This window comes from Portunus trituberculatus, chromosome 40 (genome assembly GCF_017591435.1).
Source record: "Portunus trituberculatus isolate SZX2019 chromosome 40, ASM1759143v1, whole genome shotgun sequence".
NCBI classification, from domain to species: Eukaryota; Metazoa; Arthropoda; class Malacostraca; order Decapoda; family Portunidae; genus Portunus; species Portunus trituberculatus.
In genome coordinates, this window is record NC_059294.1 from 5,522,501 (window position 1) to 5,545,000 (window position 22,500).

At 37.9% G+C, this 22,500-nt stretch overlaps 1 protein-coding gene across 2 annotated transcripts in view; it reads right to left on the reverse strand.

Annotated features, from left to right (window-relative positions):
* The window catches only part of LOC123515997 (CDK5 and ABL1 enzyme substrate 2-like), an 18,926-nt gene extending 1,204 nt beyond the window's left edge, over positions 1 to 17,722 (reverse strand). The window contains exons 1-9 of one of the 2 annotated variants that reach the window (XM_045274968.1): positions 17,288 to 17,722; positions 14,696 to 14,841; positions 14,319 to 14,514; positions 13,889 to 14,024; positions 12,862 to 13,069; positions 7,529 to 7,674; positions 7,041 to 7,147; positions 4,841 to 5,045; positions 1 to 4,601 (exon numbers count right to left, since the gene is read on the reverse strand). The exon at positions 1 to 4,601 is cut by the window's left edge and continues 1,204 nt beyond it. In XM_045274968.1, the coding sequence (XP_045130903.1) occupies positions 4,461 to 4,601; positions 4,841 to 5,045; positions 7,041 to 7,147; positions 7,529 to 7,674; positions 12,862 to 13,069; positions 13,889 to 14,024; positions 14,319 to 14,514; positions 14,696 to 14,841; positions 17,288 to 17,628 (1,626 nt within the window). In that variant the 5' untranslated portion in view covers positions 17,629 to 17,722 and the 3' untranslated portion in view covers positions 1 to 4,460. The remainder of the gene's footprint in view (positions 4,602 to 4,840; positions 5,046 to 7,040; positions 7,148 to 7,528; positions 7,675 to 12,861; positions 13,070 to 13,888; positions 14,025 to 14,318; positions 14,515 to 14,695; positions 14,842 to 17,287) is intronic. The other variant, XM_045274969.1, reaches the window with a different exon arrangement.
* Positions 17,723 to 22,500: the final 4,778 nt, after the last annotated feature.

The following is a 22,500-nucleotide window of genomic DNA, read 5'->3' on the forward strand; positions in this document are numbered from 1 at the left end:
AAATGTCATCAGTGCTAGTGACTTACCATATTGGTAACTGTATTTTTACAGTATGCCTGTACTTACAGTCTGAGAGTCTTCTCAGGCAACTAACTTTCTTGTAGAGTTTACCCCTTAAGTCTTTTACAAGTTTTGCATTGCCATACCTTCTATATCTTAATACAGCATTCAGTGGAGATTGCACACAGTAGATGTGTCTTATGCAGTGACAACTGAGGAACCTGCAATTGGATTTGACTCCATCCTGGGCCCACATGCCAACAACAGCTAATATACACTAACAATATAAGAAGGCCTTGCCAATCAACAAAACACAAAAATTATGATATCTCTCTTCAGTAAAGAAAATATACATTTCTAGAATATACAAAGTTATGCATATCTTCCAGAGCTAATCAGTAGTAGTTGTACTATGCCATCACCAGTGAAACTCATTAGACTAGATGCAAATTCCTTTAGGAATAAGACACAAATGTTGCACAAAAAACTTCTATGAAGTGTCTATAATATAAGAGGAATTAAAGCTATGTGAAAAGTAATAATAAGCACTTGACAAACCCTTGAGTCAAGTGCTTGGGTCTGTAACCCATGCAGTGACTTCTTCCACACACTGGCACCTTCTACATATCCATAGCAATACTGTTGAAACTTTTCAAAAGTAACATTTATAAGCCACACCAAAGAACTATTCTACCATAGTGGAAACACATTTTCTTCAGCTTTCTGATGTGACTTTTACAAATAACTTGATTCCTGGTCACCATTTACAAGGGAAATTCCTGCTGAGATCTCTCACTTCACTGAAATTCTTAACAGCCACATTATTTTGAAAAACACACTGAAAACTCACTTTAAGTACAGTACATACATATTCATATGAACACAAAAATAATCATTCCATGTAAAGTTCCCTATAACCAAATTGAAATCCTTATCCAGTTGCTTGTTGCATCAACACTAATAAACTCGTATTTTTAATGAGATCCAACTAACTTGTTGACTTTCATTGTCAAGTGTCTTTACATTCAGGGAAGTGATGAGCACTAACTTGTTGACTTTCATTGTCAAGTGTCTTTACATTCAGGGAAGTGATGAGCAATAAATTGAAGACCTTTTACCATGTGGCCTATGTTCTTAATTTACAGTCTGGTATGGATTTATCCTTATGTCACAGCATGATTCACAATATTACCACACCTCAGAGTTTTTCCCCCTCCTGATTGAAGAACACCTCTTCACATGGCTAACTTTGTCATTTTACCAAATAATTTTGTTACTTGGGTGAGCTGCATCCTTTAATGCAAAATTTGAGCAATGGCTTCACCATTAAGTTCCTTAGGAGGGCCACAGTAAGGTAAGTTATAATAATTACCAGTAGCTATGGTCTGGTATACATGAAAAGCACACTAAAACATCCCAATTCACTCACGGTCTGGCAATTACTGTTGAGAGTTTAGGTGTACTTGCACTTCTAAAAAATCTTAACAGGAATCACTGTTCCCCTATAACTCCCTAATATTTACCTCCCTGAAATCTTGCAAGAGCTCATACATACCAGACTGTTCCAGCAGGACAGTACACCTGCCTACATCACCAGGTTTATCATCACCGGGCTTGATGAATGCTGGATACCTTTCATAAAGGTAACAGCCTTAAATTAAATCCATTTGACGATATCCAAAAAATTTCCTTTATATAAGCAGAAGCACAAGACAACTATATAATTAGTATTGGTTTCAAGGCATTAATTCTCACACTGATATTTGATTTGCTCCATATAAATACAGAAACTACTGACCAATTATTCCAATACTCATACCATGAGATAGTATTTTCATCCTTAATAACACAGGTTTTGAAATTTTCTACTTTCCATGCATCCTTCACAACAATCAATGAAGTTACCCATGCTTTAAGAATATCATATTTGGAAATTCACAGAGAACCAAAGTCTTTCAGAAGCATGCCATTTCTCAATCAAATGTCAAGAAGAAGTTAATCCCTTTTGTAGTATGAAAAATATTCATGTTAGAATGGTTCACCATTTATCTTAAAAACCCAGTCCAATTCTCTAACCAAGGGAAGATGCATTTCTGCTACCACTCAATGTTTCCAGAAACACTACACATTGAGGGAATTGGGAAAAGGATAGATAGAAATCACATCAAAACTACATTTGGAATTTTGAAAATATTAATTTTGTGAAAAGAAGTTCATATCATAATTTTGTTTCACATCCTTACTATTATTCATACCAGCAGGATGAGAGCAACATCAAAGCCATGGGCTGGGTATTCTCTTTGTTGGGGAAACTTCCTCTGAGAAAGATTCTAAAAATAAAGAATACTTGGAGACTAAAATGTCGCTATTTAAACAAATGCTGGAAAAGTGCAAGCTGGAAGACAACTTAGAGGTGTTCATTGAATGTTCATTAGAACATAAAGCCAGCACATACATGCATAGAAACACAAGCAAACAATAGCACATGGATGCACAACAAATGAGCAACATGAAGTTCCAACTTATTTTACTCTATGAATTCAATTTCATACATCTTAAAAAGAAAAAAAAAAAAAAAAAAAAAAAAAATCCTGAAGATGAAATATCTGATTTCAATATCTGAGATATTGAAATCATAAGATGAAACACTGATTGTTCTGGGATAATAGACAACTACTATATATGCTGGGCTCATCTGCCAAGAAAAATATTAAAGGCTGGCAAACAAGGTTCTTTTAACAACATAGAGAACTCTATGCATGGAAGATTTCATACCCAGGAAGATGTCACTTTTAAATTATTGTACTCATGTATATGACAGTGAGGTAACAAAATTAATTAATGTATAAAGTACAAATACTGAAGTAGTTGGTGCATCAGAAAAATTACCTGCAAGTTTGAAATAACTGTAATATGGATGAAGGGCAAGATTATTGGTGAGGAACTGACAGATATTATCTTGTGACCACTTTACTAAAATGAATGAATGAATACTAATAATAAAATAATGGAGTGCAGAAAATTAAGTACCATACTTCCCCAGAATGAGGTTCAGATTAGCAAGATTGAGGTGAATAGGGTAAGAATTTTCTTTTTAAACAGCTTCAAAGGTAAACCAGTAGAATTGCTCCAGATGCTACTAAAAATGCAAAACATGTCATAAGTACATTCTAAAGTTTCTCCATAAAAATTTTATGTGAAATCAAGCCACTTTAGGCTAAATCTTTGCTGAGGACTGGTAAGACACAATAGTCTCAAAAGCACTCCTCTCCTTACACTTCAATACTGTATGAGCAACATGTTAGTATTTCTATGGCAACATATTTATCAAAAGTTAACATATATTAAGTATTAGTAGCACTGCAAGCAGTCATTCTTTGTACCATTGTCATACCATACTGCCTATCAGTCTTGATCAAAAACTGTAATCCTACTGAGGTTACAGTTCCCTCTTTAGCACATGAAACATCATGTGTCTGTACCATTCATCCAGCTGAATTCATGATAACTCTTTCTTACTGATTTTCCCAAAGACCTTTGATGCAAACTTCACGTCTGGTAATGCAAAGCCATAACAAAGTTACCAATTAAAAGCTACTGCAAGGCAGAGAGGTTTTCATAAAGATAAATATTTACTGTGTAAATGCCTTTTCAACAATGAGGAATCACCATAGAGCAAAAATACAAGCAATACTACATATAATCATAGCATATGCTGCCCATACAACACAACGTCAGCAGTCAATTAGTTTAATTCTTGTTCTTGTTGCTGAGATGAAGGTAGAGCATGCTGCTAAAACACATGCTCTAATACACAAAACTGTAACCCTGTAATCCCTCAGTCTTCTCCATATTAAAAAAATCAACTTTGATGACTGAATGACAACATATACAAAGTGATGCATGTCTATGATGAACTTTGTAAAGACAATGAGTGAACTACAAAAATCCTTACCAGTTTACCTTCTCACCACAGATACAGTGAAGGCTCTACATATGAGAATTGTGGTTATATATATATATATATATATATATATATATATATATATATATATATATATATATATATATATATATATATATATATATATATATATATATATATATATATATATATATATATTAGTAAATTAAAATGGAAGATATAATATCTGTGATTGCCACAATAGATGAAGAAAGGAACTATGTGAGATGCACTCAAAACAACATATACTTTTCCAACATTGCAAGGATTTCAAACTTACCATTAAGAAGTTGAATGAAAGGAAGATGTAGACAGTCTTCTAGTATTTCTTATCAAAACTGTTTGGAACTAGTTTCAAATGGAAGCAAATGGTATCCGAGACAACATCCTATCTATACTTGAGATCATGGCTTGTGACCAAACCTTCTCTGTTGTATCTACCTCAGCAACAACTGGGTCAAACGTTGAACGCTGAATTTCCAGTCCCTTGCTTTCGTCAAGACTCAAATAAGAGCCGTTGATAGTGTGGATTCACTTGCCATGTTGGCAGGTGAAGTCCAAACTCTAAGGCAACCAATGCTGCAAACTCCCAATGGGTCAAGTCACGCCTATTGAGGCGAAATGTGTTCTCTGTTTTCTGAAATACAAGCAAACATTGGCATTCAATATTCAACTAAAGTTTCATGAAAAAGTCTCCATCACAATGCTCTTTCCATCCTAGTGTAGATGTTGCCTGCCTGGCTCACTGGGCTAGCAAGATTAGAACAGGATCAATAATTCTTATTCAACTTGAAAGTAGAAGCATCAATATATACTTTGGAATAGAAGCCTCACAGCAAGAAAATCTCAACTAGGTAAGTATAAGTTACCACTCACCTCAATCAAATTACTGAGAACTTCCCCCTTAACATCGTTCATCTTGGCTGAGAGGATGAGACAAGCTCCAGCAATAAGTTTCCTGTTCTGTTTGTTGACAATGGCTTTCAGGATGAGGCGTTCAAAGTAAACATAAGCTTGAGCCACTGTCAATAAATCTATGTCACACTCCTGCCGAGCAATCTTCAGCATCTCGCGTTTCAAACTGCAAGTTGAAATTAGCTCTGACAACAAATTTAACTCAAAATCAAAACCATCACTTCTAGGTGTTTGCCTTACAATTGTAGAATTAGAGACAGACCAAACAAGATTAAGTTTAGTTAAAAATAGATCCTGTGAAGAAATCACATCAAAGGTCAGAGAAAAGATTACATAAAGAATAGGTACACACTCAACAGTCATCTGTAAAAGATATATGAATGTGAGACTGTCAAAACAAATAAGAAAGAGGAAAGGAAGACTATTCTAATGGTAACACTATTAAGTACGCAAATTAGTTACCATATTTGATGGCATATAAGATGCACCTTTTTCCAAAAAATTTGGCACAAAAAATTGTCCTGCATTTAATATGTGAAGTCGAGACCTCCTGTAGCCTAATCTTCTCCATGATGCTCACTAACCTGTGAGGCTGTGACGCATGTTTATAAATAATAGCTGATTGGAACCCTGACTCGATGCCATCTGACGGTGAGGAGTAACACCAAGTTCCTAAATATCAAGTTGATAGTGAAAGAAAGAGAAGAAAATACAGTGGAGACTCAATACTTGAATGTCTAAATAGTCAAACTTTTCAATACTCGAACACAAAAGTTCAATTTAATACTCGAAAAAATACCTGATAGTCAAACACCCACACATGTGATTGTAAATAAAGGCTTCCTGGCCTCTCCCTCTCTTCCCTCCACCAGTTGTGCTGCCACGGTCATCAGAATAACATTCTTGTGCATTCTGTCAGTAGTTTTTCACTTATAAATTTACATTATCACCAAAGGCTTATTACTGGTGAAAATATCTGGTAATCAAACAGCCTCAAAATTGGTCGTATACAAAGCTCTGTCCTCTCCCTTCTCACAACCGTCACTGTCCCATTCTGATACCGTATTACTGGTAATATCAGTAATATCGGTATACTGGATGCCAGTGCGCATTCCTAGTCCTGCCACTGTCTTGAGAAAAAACAACATTCCTCTGCGTTGTTGGTAGTTTTTTTTATTTATGAACTTACGATGGCACTAAAGAGCCTTATTAGTGGTGAAAATAAGGAATCTGGCAAGAGTGCAAGGGTTTGTGAGTTACAGCCCTCCACTAGTGGGTTCACAGGAATCACACCAGGAGATAAGGTACAAAGATGTTTTCATGAATGGTGACTCATCCTTCGACAACCTGCCTCCTCCTCCCCACCCTTCTCCCCTCCTCTTCTAAGTTATCCATAAGCAGCCAAATAAAATTCATGAAAAACATTGAAATTTCTATAAAATTAAGATTTTGCTAGGATGAGAACGAATTACCTGATTTATAGGTATCAAAAGCCTAACTTTTTAATAATCAAACATCCATTTGGAAGGAATTAAGTGCAAGTATTGAGTCTCCACTATATATAGAGGTTGATTGTGTAAAAAGAAGTAAAAAAAAAAAAACCAACAACAACAAAAGTGAGAAAACAACATCGTGGGGAAGCAGAGCAAAGGCTATCTCTCCAACTCTACAGCTGATCTGATCCAATCATAACAAGACACATCAACACCCTCACCATTATAGTAGCAGGAGAAAAAAAATCAAGTTACACATTCCTCTACAAACTACAAGTGGTATATTATGCCAAGGAGCAAGGCAAAAGAGCAGCAGCAAAGGCTTTTGGGCTACCACCTACGGAAAAAAAATTATACATATCTGGTAACAGCAAGAAGACCAATTGAAGAGGAAAAATAAACATAACTTTGGCTGCCCAGTCCCACATTAGCCTGAACTTGAGGAGATGTGTATTATGCTTGTGTAATGTGCTGCTAGATTGCTTTCAACAGTGTATGCTTAAATACACTAAAAACATTTCCTAAATTTGACCTGCTGAAATAGTGGTGCATCTTGTATGTCTGTGCAACTTACATGCCTTCAAATACGGAAACTGTATTCCAGATGAAGTTAGCTTTAGCTTCTAACAAGCGAAGGACTAAAAAATACACAACTCTTTACAGCATACCTGCGAAGTTTGCTCAGAGTCAGCTGGATGTGAGGGAATTTGCTGCGGAATTTATCATTCAATTCTTTTTTCAATTCTGAGGGTTTGGTATAATCCATGACTGATGTCTGTAAAGATTACAAATTTGATACATTCAAAAATATTTTCACCATCCCAAGAGTAATTAGTTATGTTCACGAGAGAGAGAGAGAGAGAGAGAGAGAGAGAGAGAGAGAGAGAGAGAGAGAGAGAGAGAGAGAGAGAGAGAGAGAGAGAGAGAGAGAGAGAGAGAGAGAGAGAGAGAGAGAGAGAGAGAGAGAAAGAAAGAAAGAGAAAGAAAGAAAGAAAGAAAGAAAGAGAGAGAGAGAGAGAGAGAGAGAGAGAGAGAGAGAGAGAGAGAGAGAGAGAGAGAGAGAGAGAGATATTAGAAAAAAAAACCTTATAAATTTTTTTTTTTCCATAATAAAGATTCTGAGCAGCATAGCATCAGTTCTTAGCCGAGCACTCACCATATAGGATGGAAAGCGAAGCAGCTTGCGGTGCTTTCCAGCACGGAGTTCAGGATCATCCAGCATATTGGGTAGGTATTGGTGGCTGCTGCCCGTCAATGTGCCCAGGAGCCGCCACTCCTCCATCTCACCCCCACCACTGCTGGCTGTCCCAGGAAGTGAGAAATGAGAGATAAAACACTGGAGCCCACCTCTCTGCACCCGTGTTTCACCGGGATGGACATTTACAAACTATGAGTGTTCAAAGCAAAAATGAGTAACTCATACTTCAATGTTAGTAGCAAAGTTTCCCCAGCAGTTATCATCAATATCAATTCAACAGAGCTGGTCAGCACTTTGATCAACATTTTAACAAATGCATGCCCTTAATGAAACATTGTGCAACATCAAAATATGTACAGGCAATCCCCGCTTAACGAAGGTTCACACAACGAAATTTCGCTACAACGGAGGTTTAATTTTACTACCATCTGCTCGTTTAACGAACACCAAATTCGCTTTAATGAAGTTTTATCCAGGTAATTTTTTCCAAGTTTGAAAGCCCCGCCATATCACGCAAGCCGACAGGCTTTTGAATACACCAGCGCCTCTCGTGGACAACATGTGCACCACTCACTCCCCCTGCTCAAAACAATAACAGCGCAGCAACACCTCGTCTTCCCTTGCTCAATTTACCACCAAAACACCCTGCAATGTCGCCAAGCTTTGCTAAGAAGACCAGGAAATCTCTTACTCTCGAAGTGAAGCTGGATATTATTTACAGACACGAGAGGCGAGAAAACTAATAGCATTGCTCGCCACCATCTTGACTTCATCTACTGTCTCTACTATTTTCAAGTCAGCAGACTGTATTAAGAAGGCTGGTGGGACCGTATCTTCCTTGCAAGCTAAAAGAACCACCTGAACTCGTGACTTTACAATGGATAAAATGGAAAGCCTTGTGGAAATGTGGTACATAAGTTTTGTATGTGATACAAGGATGCGCTCTTTGTTTACATTCCACAGGTTGCCGGTTAATATCTTTCCCGTTTCACTCTCCCTCCCTTCATAAATTTAAGATCATCAACATTATAAAGTTACGTTCATACATACATTAGTGTACATTATAATGACTTAAATTAAACTGCCAAAATGTTTAACTTCATAATTTTTACTTTCATTAAACCTTTCACTGTACTATGATGCACTCTTGCTTTGTTTACTCTCAATGGAAGTTCAAGTCAGGGGTTAAACTTGTTGTAATCGTTTCGCTTAACGAAGGTTTTTTTAAGAATGTAACCCCTTCGTTAAGCGAGGGTTGCCTGTATAAACTTTGTCCTCTGATAATTTCAAACACAACCAGCCCTAGAGGGTGATCATTTGAATTCTCAACCAATGATTCAGCCCAACATTGTGGAGTATGAAAGACACTCATGAACAACCACCAACATTAATCTTATATTGTACAGGTGGAACCAAGAGGGTGGCAATACAGGGTAGGTGGCAACACTCCATGAACACTGCAGCAACATGGGAGGCGAGGCCATGGTGTGTGAGATAAGGAAAGGAACAGCTTTATATTTCCACACAGGCTGCTCAAAACCCAGTAAAGGTGTACACACAGATGTACCCAATAACTGTGTACACATTGATTTACTGTCTGGACACATGTATGTTATTTTCTTACATCAATTACAAGGGAGAGTAGATTTATCAGTTTATTCCTGACTAAAGGAAAAAGGTGCACAAATACACAAGTTGAAACACAAATGATCAACAAGCTCATTCAACAACCTCTGTGATAGTGGAGACACAATGAAAGAAGTAAGTAGTAATTTCATGAAGATGTGCTACTTCTTCCAAGTCACTCAAGAGAAGAATGAAAAGCTGTATCAGAAGACCAGTGCCATCAAACCAATCAACATGCAGCATTTAACCCAAAATTCATCAGTGTGAGTGAAAGAAAAGATCTTGATTCTTTACAGGATTATAAACTGTTCCTGTTGTACAGACAAAATAACAGCAAAGGTGGTGTAATATCTCACATGTCTGCACATACATGACTTCATTGTTCATAAACAAGTCAAGCACAAAACTCAGCAAAGTCAAGTCACAAGCCTCCCATCTCCCCTCCTTGTCACTTGACTCACTTTGGATATGTTCATGACTTTGAAATAAACAAGTAAACATCTGGTCATGGATGTGAAGATTGTAAAACTTCAGCTTCCAGTGGCACAGATAAACCAATGGTCAGTTATTCTAAATCATACATCCTTAATATGTATATTGTAACAGTTCAGCACAATTAGTAGTAGTTTTAATAAGTAAATCAACAATCTGGAAAATACTAAGAAATTCTTCAATACCAATGTTATACTGTAGTTTTTTTTTCTTTTTTTTGTGAGCAGTCAAGTACGTACTTCTCAGTGACACTATAAGGGCATCTATAAATCTATAATGGCTGCATTAAGGCGGCATCACACTAGCACTTTTTCCGTCGTCTCAGGCGATTTCCGTCATCTTTTTACTCTTGTCAACTCTTTCCATCGTCTTGAGTCAGATGGAACGCATCGTTTTCGTCTAGCGCCAATTTCTAGTCAAAATAAGAACTATGGTTTCTAATCAACACTTTTATTAAAGAAATATTTTTTTGTTAAACGGAATAATGCTATTATCATAAGAAATTTAAATGAATTGATGAATATATATTTGTATACATATTTTTTTTCTTCTAGCCTAGCAATGAAAAGTTCCTCAGTTGTTTGTGTACATTTCCAGGGGAGTGAGAATGTGCAACGCTTTTGAATATTTCCAAGGCAAATTCCAAGTAGCTGGCCAAGATGAGCAGTGGACAAAACACTCTGACGAATTTCTCACAGAGAGTATTAGAGGTCACCGTTGCCTTTAGGATCACAGAACAGCTGATTATATTATAAGGTGTAAAAAAAGCCGCGGCTTGCTGGGGTGAATGAGAAGCCATGTTTGTTTACAATCGACAAGCGTGCCAAAGGCAGAAGCAAGCTTGTGTGTGACGGCCACCGTCTGCAAAAGTTGACAGTCGTCAGAAAATTGACAGAAAAAGAAGACGGAAAAGTGCTAGTGTGACGCCGCCTTTAGATACAATATACTGTTCAATAATTCTCTAAGCAATATATTTGTGTTTTCATCAAAAGAATCATACAAGTGTAGCTATTTTACCAAGGTAGTTTGAAGCATGTAATTTGAACACAAATGTGGTTTATGAGAAACATTAGGATCAAGCAACACACATCAACTAAGGTCAAACTAAAGAATTGATTGCAGTGGAAACATTAATGAAAACTTCTGGTGTACCCTTTCTGATCATGTGCTCCCCCGCCTCTAACGCTCTCAATAAGGTCAAAGTCCCGGAATGGCCTGAAGTGCCACACACACCTGCAATTATTGGTTCCAGGCTAAAGAATACACTTGCTATGATTATTACTTATCCTGCCTGGTAAACACAAGGCAATGGGGCTTTGGCTGAAAGGTGGATAGCACACAGTAGAGTTCCAAAGTATAAAAAAAAAAAAAATAAATAAATAAATAAATAATAAATAAATAAATAAAAAATAATAAAAAAAAAAGTTGAGCAAGATTTTTCAATGCATAAATATTAGATAATTCATAGCAAAGAGAAATTAATTTCACTACTCACTGTCTTCTATCCTGTAACATTTTAAAAGAAATCTTTTAGCCATATTATTCTCACATACAGAGCCTTCACAAGAAAAGACACACAAAGAATTACAAACACATCCTAGTATGCACCTAACTGGTAAATAAAATCATCAGGGCCATGGAAATTACAGCACTGATAAACCAGCAGACTAATAATGTTCTTTGGTTCCCTGAGAGCAGGATGAGATCACAAAAAGTTCCATGAATACTTCATTGTGCTACAATTGTGTAACTAACGTTGGTTTTTCTGAGAATCAAATAATCTTCCTTCTTGAGTTTGGCTCTCATTCACAGTTTCTTTTTTTGGTGTAGTAATTGCATGGTACCTCGAAGACTATTAAAGACTAATAACAACTGATTTATCAGGATTTCCAAAATTGCATTCAAGTCTTGTGCACAACACTGGATCTAGTTTCCACCAGCCACTTAATGGTCCTGCATCTTTACAACAATCTGTCTCTCTTCAGGGAGGGGGATACATTTTTGTGGGTGACCACAAAGTGCATAGCCTCAAACCCTTCTGAGAAGAGATTCTTGTATCTCTTTAACACCATTAAGGAAACACATGATGGCCTATGCAGTTTTCTCACCAGTATGCTTTCCAACTAAATGCAAAGGGGTTACACAAGAACAAATCCTTAAAGAAGAGGCAAAGTAAACATACAATTAATGGAAATGTTAATTAATCTGTCATAAGCAAACATGAGGTATAAAGGGAGATACACACATCAGATCACCAAGAAGGTAAAGTGAGAGTATTACTGAGGCACAGAGCATAAGATATAGGAATTACATGATAGTTCATTCATTACCATATGCCTGTAATATGAATGTGAAATACATGTTACACTGCAGCATATCTGTAAACGTTATGGTTAACTTCTTTATCTGAACTGTCCACCTTGGGTCCATCCATTACCACTTTTTTTTTGTGCACAGCTTAACAGCATAGAGTTAATTCAGAGGTCATGGTCTTCTTTATCTGAACTGTCCAACTTAGGTCCATCCATTACCACTTTTTTTTTGTGCACAGCTTAACAGCATACAGTTAATTCAGAGGTCATGGTCTTGAAGTGTCAAGACATTACTTACTTGACAGGAACAGAATAAATGCATAATGATTCACCTGGAAGGATATACTACAGTTTGATACAAAGGTTTTGATACTAAGTATGAGACAGATGATCTCTACTTGGCATCTGGTAGGAATGCATATCTACAATTTACCCTATTCTGAGTTGTATCTATTCTCTTAATTCCTTAAACAAGCAAACTATACAAATAATTACTATAAATCATCAATTTCAATGTAATCTTTTTATAAAATGCTGTTGATGTACATAACTTACTTCCTATTTCCTTACTTCATATTTAATATTTTTGCTGAAACGTTTCACAAATTAATCTTTTTTGCAAACCTACCTTTTAGATAAGTTTGTTACAGTTCTTTCACATTAGTATGAGCACTTGCCCATAGACACAAGTTTGAATTACATTTACCTAGCACTGCACCATACTGTTTCAGCAACTTACTATGTCTTGACTAACAACATACAAATTACATATGCCAAAAATGCTACAAAGCTCAATATGTAAAAAGTGTGTTAGCAAAAAATGCATTTCTCAGCCATGATTTGAGAAGCGTTATGGCTTACCTTTGTCTAGGTGGCCATGCTGGGGATGAGGGACATAGTGTGCTGTGGCTTTGTGTGTGGCAGGTTCATAACTGAAGCAGCGAGCCACACCAGGGTGCATGCAGCGCTCATTCATGTCACACAAATCATTGTGCTCTGACTGTTGCCGCCGAGGCTTGCAAAAGAAACTCCGAGATGGCACCAGGAGTTCACAATATGACCTTTCCTGCTGAGTGACAAAAAAGTTACAATAACATGAACTCTTTGCATAAATATAATGCTAATGCTAATAGGATAACACAACTTAACACCAGAAAATATAATATGGATTAAAAATGGAGATCATTCTGTCATGGTCATCCCCGGGAAGAACTGCTTAGTAAAATAAGCCAAATATACATAAATAAATCCAATTATAAAAGTTTGAATTAAAAATACACTCGACCCTCGAAACAACGGACAAATGCGTGCACGACCCTGTCCGTAGATTGCAAAAGTCCGTTCTTTCCAAAAGTACGTAAAAAACTGTATAAAATGTACATAAAATACGTAAAATTTTCTAATATTCATATAAGTTCAAGCTTAGCAGCCACTGGAAGAGCCTTTCGATTACGCTTCACTAGTTTACTAGGTTTAGGAGGCATTTCGGATAGGTTAAGCACTCGTGGGAAGGGTACAAATGCATAAAAAAGCCGCGGTAAGCACTGGACCATGTTCGCTGTTGGTTGAAAACGCACGGACTGAAGATTAAACATGGCGGCCAACAGCTGATGACGCAACCGACCCGCTACCTACCGGACAATAATTTGCCGGGAACGGACAATCGCGCGCATTTTAATATTCGTCCGTAGATTAAACCGGACTCCAGATTTTTGTCCGTAGTTTCCAAAATCCATTGATGGGAAGTCCGTTGTTTTGAGGGTCGAGTGTATCTAATTCAGTAAAGCTGATGTCTTATAATATCAATGTAACTAAAATTTTCAAGTTATTTTCAGCAGCCTGACACACCTCCACTGAGAATCAAGACAAAAACTGGAAGATAACACACCAGAAACTCATCATTGCGATCATAGCCCAGAATGTGTGAAGGATCGCCGCTGTCACTGATAGTGGAGAGCGTCCTGTTGCCTGATGCATGGCGCCGACGGCCACTCTCCCCACGCCCATAGTGGTGATCACCACGGCTGTATAGAGATGCACTGTTACTTATCACATCAGCAGACAAGGGGCCAAGTCAAGCATGTGTACATTATTTTACAAACTTCCAAAACCTTATCATGCTAATTACATTACTATTCAAGGTGACAACATGTAACAGCTGCATCTGGTTCATTAGAATGATTTACTTGTAGCTCTTTTTTATCCATTATGTATGAACATCCATAAAAGGCAAAAATAAACAATCCAAGAGAAAAGACAAAAGCAATACACATGATTAATCTCAATGATCATTTATATCTGAATATAAAGAAAATTACCCTCCAAGCTTTGGTTTATTATATGGCAGAGATGAAAAAATATAGAAAGGAATTCGGTGTGTTGAAAGCAGAACAATCCTGTCATCACGAGGGTGGTGGTCATGTCCTGTTTTGAAGAACTTCACCCCCTTGTTTGGTGGTCCCGAGGAGTCAGACACATTACTTGATAGCTTTCTAGTGCGCCCACCACCAATATCTGGTAACAGATCATCACATTAACATCAGCAAGGGTCATCTGCTGATCCCATAATTTCATATATGTTACTTTTTCACAAAACACCAGTACATGGCTAGAATGCATCATTTAGCACCAAACTGAATCTAACTTACCAGAACAAATAATTTACAGATTCATAAGAGGATACATTAACACTCACTGGGCAGAGGACCACCGAGGCTCTCACTGCTGCTAAAGCATGGAGCCTTCTCCACCAGGTGGGGATGGTGATGAAGGTGGTGTTGAGTGGGGCGCTTTCGCTGAATTGCAGAACGGTCTCCTGCTTCAGAATTATTTGTGTTGGTTCTGAGGAGAAATTAACATTCGTAGAAAACGATTACCAGTAACAGACCCAATTTTTCTCTCTAATGCAGAATCATAAACAAATATACAGACCAATGTCTGTAACTAGATAGAACTTTACCGTCAACTCTGTATATACATATACAGGCAACCCCCGCTTAACAAAGGGGTTACGTTCCTAAAAAAACCTTCATTAAGTGAATTTTCGTTAAGCAAACCAATTATAAGAAGTTTAACCCCTGACTTGAGTTTCCATTGAGAGTAAACAAAGCAAGTGCATCATAGTACAGTGAAAGGTTTAATGAAAGTAAAAATTATGAAGTTAAACATTTAAGCAGTTTAATTTAAGACTAAGTCATTATAATATACACTAATGTATGTATGAAAGTAACTTCATAATGTTGATGATCTTAAATTTATGAAGGGAGGGATAGTGGAGTGGGAAATACGCTAGCTGGCAACCTGTGGAATGTAAACAAAGGGCACATCATTGTACCGCATACAAAACTTATGTACCACATTTCCACAAGGCTTTCCATTTTATCCATTGCAGTCACGAGTTTAGGTGGTTCTTTTAGCTTGCAAGGAAGATATGATCTCACCAGCCTTCTTAATAGAGTCTGCTGACTTGAAAATGGTAGACAGTAGATGGAGTCAAGCCATGGTGGGAAGCAATGCTATTAGTTTTCTCCCCTCTCTCGTGTCTATGAATAATATCCAGCTTCACTTCGAGAGTAAAAGACTTCCTGGTCATATTAGCAATGCTAGGTGACATTGCAGGGAGTTTTGGTGGCATGTAGAGTGAGGGAAGACGAGCTGCTGCTGACGCTGTTATTGTTTTGAACTAGGGGGAGTGAGTGGTGCGCATTTTGTCACAAGAGGCGCTGGTGTATTCAAAAGCCTGTCAACTTGCGTGATATGGAGGGGCTTTTCAAACTTGGAAAAAATTAACTGGCTAAAATTTCGTTAAAGCAAGTTTGGTGTTCGTTAAACAGGCAGATGGTAGTAAAAGGAAACCTTCGTTGTAGCGATATTTTGTTGTGTGAACCTTCAGTAAGCGGGGATTGCCTGTATATCTATACATATATATCTATATTCAATATCTGTATTTCAATACCTAAAGCAACTTCAGATCAATAAAATATACGAACACATTGTAAGTGATTGAATTAATTTTGCTCCATATGAGGTTTCAGATCGATAAAATATAAGAACACATTGTCTAAGTGTTTCATCGAAATAATTTGCTCCATATGAAATTTCAGATTGATAAAATATATGAACACATAGTCTAAGTGTTTGATCAAATTAACTTGCTCCATATGAGGTTTGCCACCAGGAGGTGACTGTGGTGTAACAGGTAGCACATCTACCTGTCAAGTGGAAGGTCTCTGGTTAAATGCCTAAGCAGTGCCTGCCTTTACTGGCGGACTCCCTACTCCTCCTCCTCCTCAATAATAAAATACATGATGAGAATATAATCAGACATAGTGAATGATAAATAAATCTAGAAAGAACTATTTGAGGATCCATATATCAACCAACTTCCATATCATGTGCATTCCTGATATATACAACAGAAACAATTACTATAAAGCAAGACTCTTTAACCATTAAGTAAACAATCAAACCTTCAGATGACATTATCCAGTAGTTAGTGCAGCAAAGCTAAGGAAAATTGAATCCAAGATTAAAAATTAGCTGTATTCTATTAATTGAAATTGAATAAAATCATTTGTAGTGAAATATTCAGTAATTATTATTTCCTTGCTAGACATGCATAAACAATTTAAAATGAACTGTGAAGTGTTTGCACACACCTAGGCCTGTGTATATCAAGAATATGGGCTCAGGATTAGTTAACAATAGCACGCACATGCCTAATAATGTAAAACTAACAACTGTGAGAGACTAATTAACGCCAATGGCCACTTGTACAATGGACCAAAAGTGTCGTCCTCCCCAAAAAAACGTTTGGGGTGGACCATCCTTTCTACCCCCCTCAGCTACACCACTGGCGTTAAGTTCTAATTGAAAAACTACTGCCGAGGAAGAATCACAAACATAATACTGAGCTTTGACCTTGGCCTACAGTAACAGTCCTGGACAACCTAGCAAGGATTGTATCAGGGGGCAGGATGACTCATGGGTATGGTCTAAGCAGTTCATCACCAGATCAGCCACACATTTACCACTGCTTACCTGTGCTCACCACCAGTTGATTTACACATTCAGCATTATCTATCACACTCATCACTCATAACCTGCCAGGACCCACACAATCACTACTCACCAAAGCTCACCACTACTCAATAAAGCTTATCGCCACATCGCCACAGTCACCATTTCTCACCAAAGCTCATCACTACTCACCAAAGCTCTCACCTGCCCACATTCGCACATTCACCACTACTCACCTACACTCATCACCTGCGACAGGCCTCCTCACCTGTCCCTAAATTGTATCCCATGAGGCTTTTCGGTGCCGCCGCCGTCACTGGAGTCCCTGGCGAATATATGACCATCAGACTGGCACGGTGGCACTCCTGGCACTTGCTTGGCTGCTACCGCTGGGATGCTCGGCTGGCCCTCCCCCACCACGGCCTGGTTTTCCTTGTTTCTGTCCGACTGCACATCGTTTCGGACGTCCAGCACCTTGCCCAAGAATCCTCCGCCGCCGTACTGGGATAGGCGAGTGTCCCGGTGCGTGCCGTCCAGGGAAATGTTCGAGAGGAAGGTGAGAGCGGCCAATCGTCTGCGGGATCTCTGCCGCTGCATGACCGTCGCCATCTTTTCGCCGAGTTGGTGTGAGAGCGAGCGGCGGACTGAGCAACCTCGCCTCTCCCAGCTGACACACACACACACACACACAGTCCTGCTCTCTGATAAACAAACACACGGATGCACGTACGCACGCGGCAAGATTAAATACAACGGAACATATTTTAGCGAACGATTATGGTAACTGTCACTGTAGTATCACCTAAATCTTGATTTTTATGTTGCGTAAAATATGTAAAAGAAAGAGTAAATTATCTTAGCATATGAAGACTAAACCTTGCATTCGGTACAAACATCTCTGCAGGAAGGATGGAAGTAAGCTTATAATGAAGTTTGGAAACCTGCGAGTTAAGGTTGAGGTATCCACTGCGAACTTGCGAAGGCTACCTAGGTACTACTACGCATTAAACCTGTGAGGTTCGAGCAAGGAAGGTGCCCGGCTGGAGTCACAGCGGAATATGCTAAAGCCTGCCGACTGACATCGAGTGAACACATGATGAGAGAGAGAGAGAGAGAGTAGGAAGACAATTAATAACTATGGATGTACAATTAACAGAAGAGACCGAGAGATTAATCGAGGAATGTAGGCACTAGGGCGGCTAGGCAGTGAGAATAGTTGTCTAGGGAAGAAAGATAACGCCATAACTGTGTTAGGAAGACAATGAGACTAGAACAAGGATGTGGGCAAGACGGTCAGAAACTGCAGAGAAAGACAAATGTTAAAAGTATAACAGTAAGAAGAATATGAATGGAAGAAGAATGAAAAACAAGGAAAGTACAGAATCGAAGGAGAGGATCGATCTATTATGCAAGAAGGCAAGCGATGAGAATGGACGAACAGGGAAGGATCGAGGGAGAGAGCAAGGTGCAGAGAAGACAAGTAATATGAATGCACACAGGACAAGAAAATTGAATTGAGGAAGAAACAGAATAACATAAGGGCAAATAAGGAGAATAAAAATGAAGGGAAGAACAAAATGTGTAGAGTATAGGAAGACTAACAATCAGTATGTAATAAAATGAAGAAGGAAGAGAAGAGCATTGAGGAAGAGTTGAATACATTGTAAACCGGGAAGCAAAACCCACCACCAATGATGAAACAATTAATTAAACAAAACAGGTCACCCTAGAATTGCTAATAATACTGGACAGAAGATCGATCGCTGTAGTTAGCTTGATGAACGAACATACAGACAACCTTGTGTACACGAAAAATAAATATAAAAGAAATATTTATGTAGTAGAGGGAATGTGACGGAGAAACAGAACGTGACCAACGAAGACAATGTGATGATTACGTTAACCACGACAGTAAAGGAGGCTAATCCTGACTTACACATAAAAACACCCCATGCTGTCACACAGGAGCGGTGGTGTGTCGATGAGTATACTTATGAGTAGCAGATACTCCTACTACACTGCACATTGTACCCATAGTATGCAAGTCTGTATTGTACTGAGTTGTCATATACATATATTCATCCCTTCAATACTGGGACACATTTTTCCCTTGAGATTTGTATACGATTAGATAATTGTATTGACATTAGGAAGGCTCCATGGAAGTCAGAAGACTAATAGATACAATCTTCACTATTTTGATACCCCATATAAGTTCATGAAGCTGTATAAAATCACCAGATAGTAAGCAGAATGAATATAAAACGCAGTATTCAGGGGGTAAAGGATTTACCATGAAATAATACTAATATACATACTTAGCTGGGATAATTGACTTCACAACCACTATACACTAGCATGTACTGTATTGGTTTTCAAGTATTTATGTTAAGGTCATGAAGTAACACTGCAATACAAGTCTTTGCTTTGTTATTCTGTCTACTTCACTGGGGATCACGAGGTGTGTTGCCGTTTGTCTTCCTTTATATTTGCAAGTAACTGTACTGAATATGGAAATATACATTGATAATATCACTTAGGGAAGGGAATAAAGAAACTAAAAGAGGAAAAGGAAATTATGAAGTGTTGGTTTTTAACGAGGTTGTTTGTGATAAGCCAAAACTATCTAATCTAATTTACTGTACGATTAGACAATTGTATTGACATTAGGAAGGCTCCATGGAAGTCAGAAGACTAATAGATACAATCTTCACTATTTTGATACCCCATATAAGTTCATGAAGCTGTATAAAATCACCAGATAGTAAGCAGAATGAATATAGAAACGCAGTATTCAGGGGGTAAAGGATTTACCATGAAATAATACTAATATACATACTTAGCTGGGATAATTGACTTCACAACCACTATACACTAGCATGTACTGTATTGGTTTTCAAGTATTTATGTTAAGGTCATGAAGTAACACTGCAATACAAGTCTTTGCTTTGTTATTCTGTCTACTTCACTGGGGATCACGAGGTGTGTTGCCGTTTGTCTTCCTTTATATTTGCAAGTAACTGTACTGAATATGGAAATATACATTGATAATATCACTTAGGGAAGGGAATAAAGAAACTAAAAGAGGAAAAGGAAATTATGAAGTGTTGGTTTTTAACGAGGTTGTTTGTGATAAGCCAAAACTATCTAATCTAATTTACTGTACGATTAGACAATTGTATTGACATTAGGAAGGCTCCATGGAAGTCAGAAGACTAATAGATACAATCTTCACTATTTTGATACCCCATATAAGTTCATGAAGCTGTATAAAATCACCAGATAGTAAGCAGAATGAATATAGAAACGCAGTATTCAGGGGGTAAAGGATTTACCATGAAATAATACTAATATACATACTTAGCTGGGATAATTGACTTCACAACCACTATACACTAGCATGTACTGTATTGGTTTTCAAGTATTTATGTTAAGTAACACTGCAATACAAGTCTTTGCTTTGTTATTCTGTCTACTTCACTGGGGATCACGAGGTGTGTTGCCGTTTGTCTTCCTTTATATTTGCAAGTAACTGTACTGAATATGGAAATATACATTGATAATATCACTTAGGGAAGGGAATAAAGAAATTAAAAGAGGAAAAGGAAATTATGAAGTGTTGGTTTTTAACGAGGTTGTTTGTGATAAGCCAAAACTATCTAATCTAATTTACTGTACGTAGATTAGTATGTCCTATGGGACGTATCGATAGTTTTTTTTCACATATTTGTTTATTAATTTATTGGTTTATTTATTTTATTTGATGTGAATCAGAAAAGTTTACTGTGACTACCTAATGATATTCTAGGCTATCTATTGATTGACATACACAGAGTAGAATGGGTTTCCTTTCCTTTCTATAATGTGGCCGTGACTATCAGGAAGGCCATTCGCCTGACTGCTCGTGTGCACAGTTTACACTTCCTGAGATGCACCCGGAAACTGCGTTGGCTGTCTATACTTCATTAGCATCAAACGCTTCCTGTTTGGATTACAATGTATATCTTGAACACACAACCTACATATTGATTTATAAAGTCGTCGTTTGTTGATCTGTATATCTTAAACAAAACACATGAAATCATGAACTCGTAAAGATGAGATGACGACCATGAGTAGTAACTATACTCGCATAACTACTACTAGTCAGTCTAACACTTATCTAACCCAAACTATAATCATGGAAGATAAGAGAACGGGTGTAGGCAACGACCCCTGCCACAGTCACGATAGCTTATCAACACCTATGAAGGGAATAGTAAGACTTTGTAAATATTGGTGATTCATGCATCATTGTCTTAACTGGTTATCTCTACTATCTATCACAAGTCCTTCGGAAAGAGAGAGAGAGAGAGAGAGAGAGAGAGAGAGAGAGAGAGAGAGAGAGAGAGAGAGAGAGAGAGAGAGAGAGAGACTTCCGCCTCCATGGAATGAAATAACCTGATTATTCCTATTCAGGCACGGTTACAAATTGAACTCTTTTCCAGTACCTGCTACAGCAACAACTATTATTGTTACTAGATTGTTATTGCATACCACCACCTAGTGCTTATCGCATCTTCCAGAAAACAAAAAACAAAAAGCAAGTCATATATTAGTTACAGTATCAGCCCAGTAGTCATTATCAGTGGATAAAGTGAAGTTATAGACACGAGAGTTCAGGCGAAATGTTAGCTCCTTTCTTTCTCTATTCGTAACAATACTAGTTGTCCTAATAAAGTGAAATACCTCGCACAATTATTGTCTTATTGAGTCAGTGTGGTAGGAGTCGTGCGGCGTAGCGTACTGGCTTCAAGGTCAGAACGTCACACACACACACACACACACACACACACACACACACACACACACACACACACACACACACACACCATGACAGTAATAGACCTTCCAGAGAGAGAGAGAGAGAGAGAGAGAGAGAGAGAGTTAACTCTGCTCTAAATGCTGACGTGATTTCCATAAATAAAAAAATACTGACACAATCTTTATAAGACAAATGAGTAACAAAACAGTGTGAAGGTTCTTTTCAAAATAAAGCGGACTCATCCAACACACACACACACACACACACGTAGGCATGCTCGTTTGATTTAACTCAACGTAGAACAGCTTATGACATTTTTTCAACCTTATATACTTCTCATAAACCCTTCACTCTTACTTTTGTCTAGTCACTTTAGTGTGTCATATTGCTCTCTCTCTCTCTCTCTCTCTCTCTCTCTCTCTCTCTGGCTGTATTTTGCTCACTTATGATTAAGATTAAGGTAAAGATATACGAGAACTGTTATCTTATCTTAAAAGAGCAATTGGTAAGTGTGTGTGTGTGTTCCACGTCTCTCTCTCTCTCTCTCTCTCTCTCTCTCTGCGATCCTGAAGGAGGTAATAACACCACCAGTACCATCAGTGCCAGCACACCACCACATATCTCACTGCCTGGTCGCATGATTCCTTTTCATCAGTGCCCCGTTCACCTATCCCCAC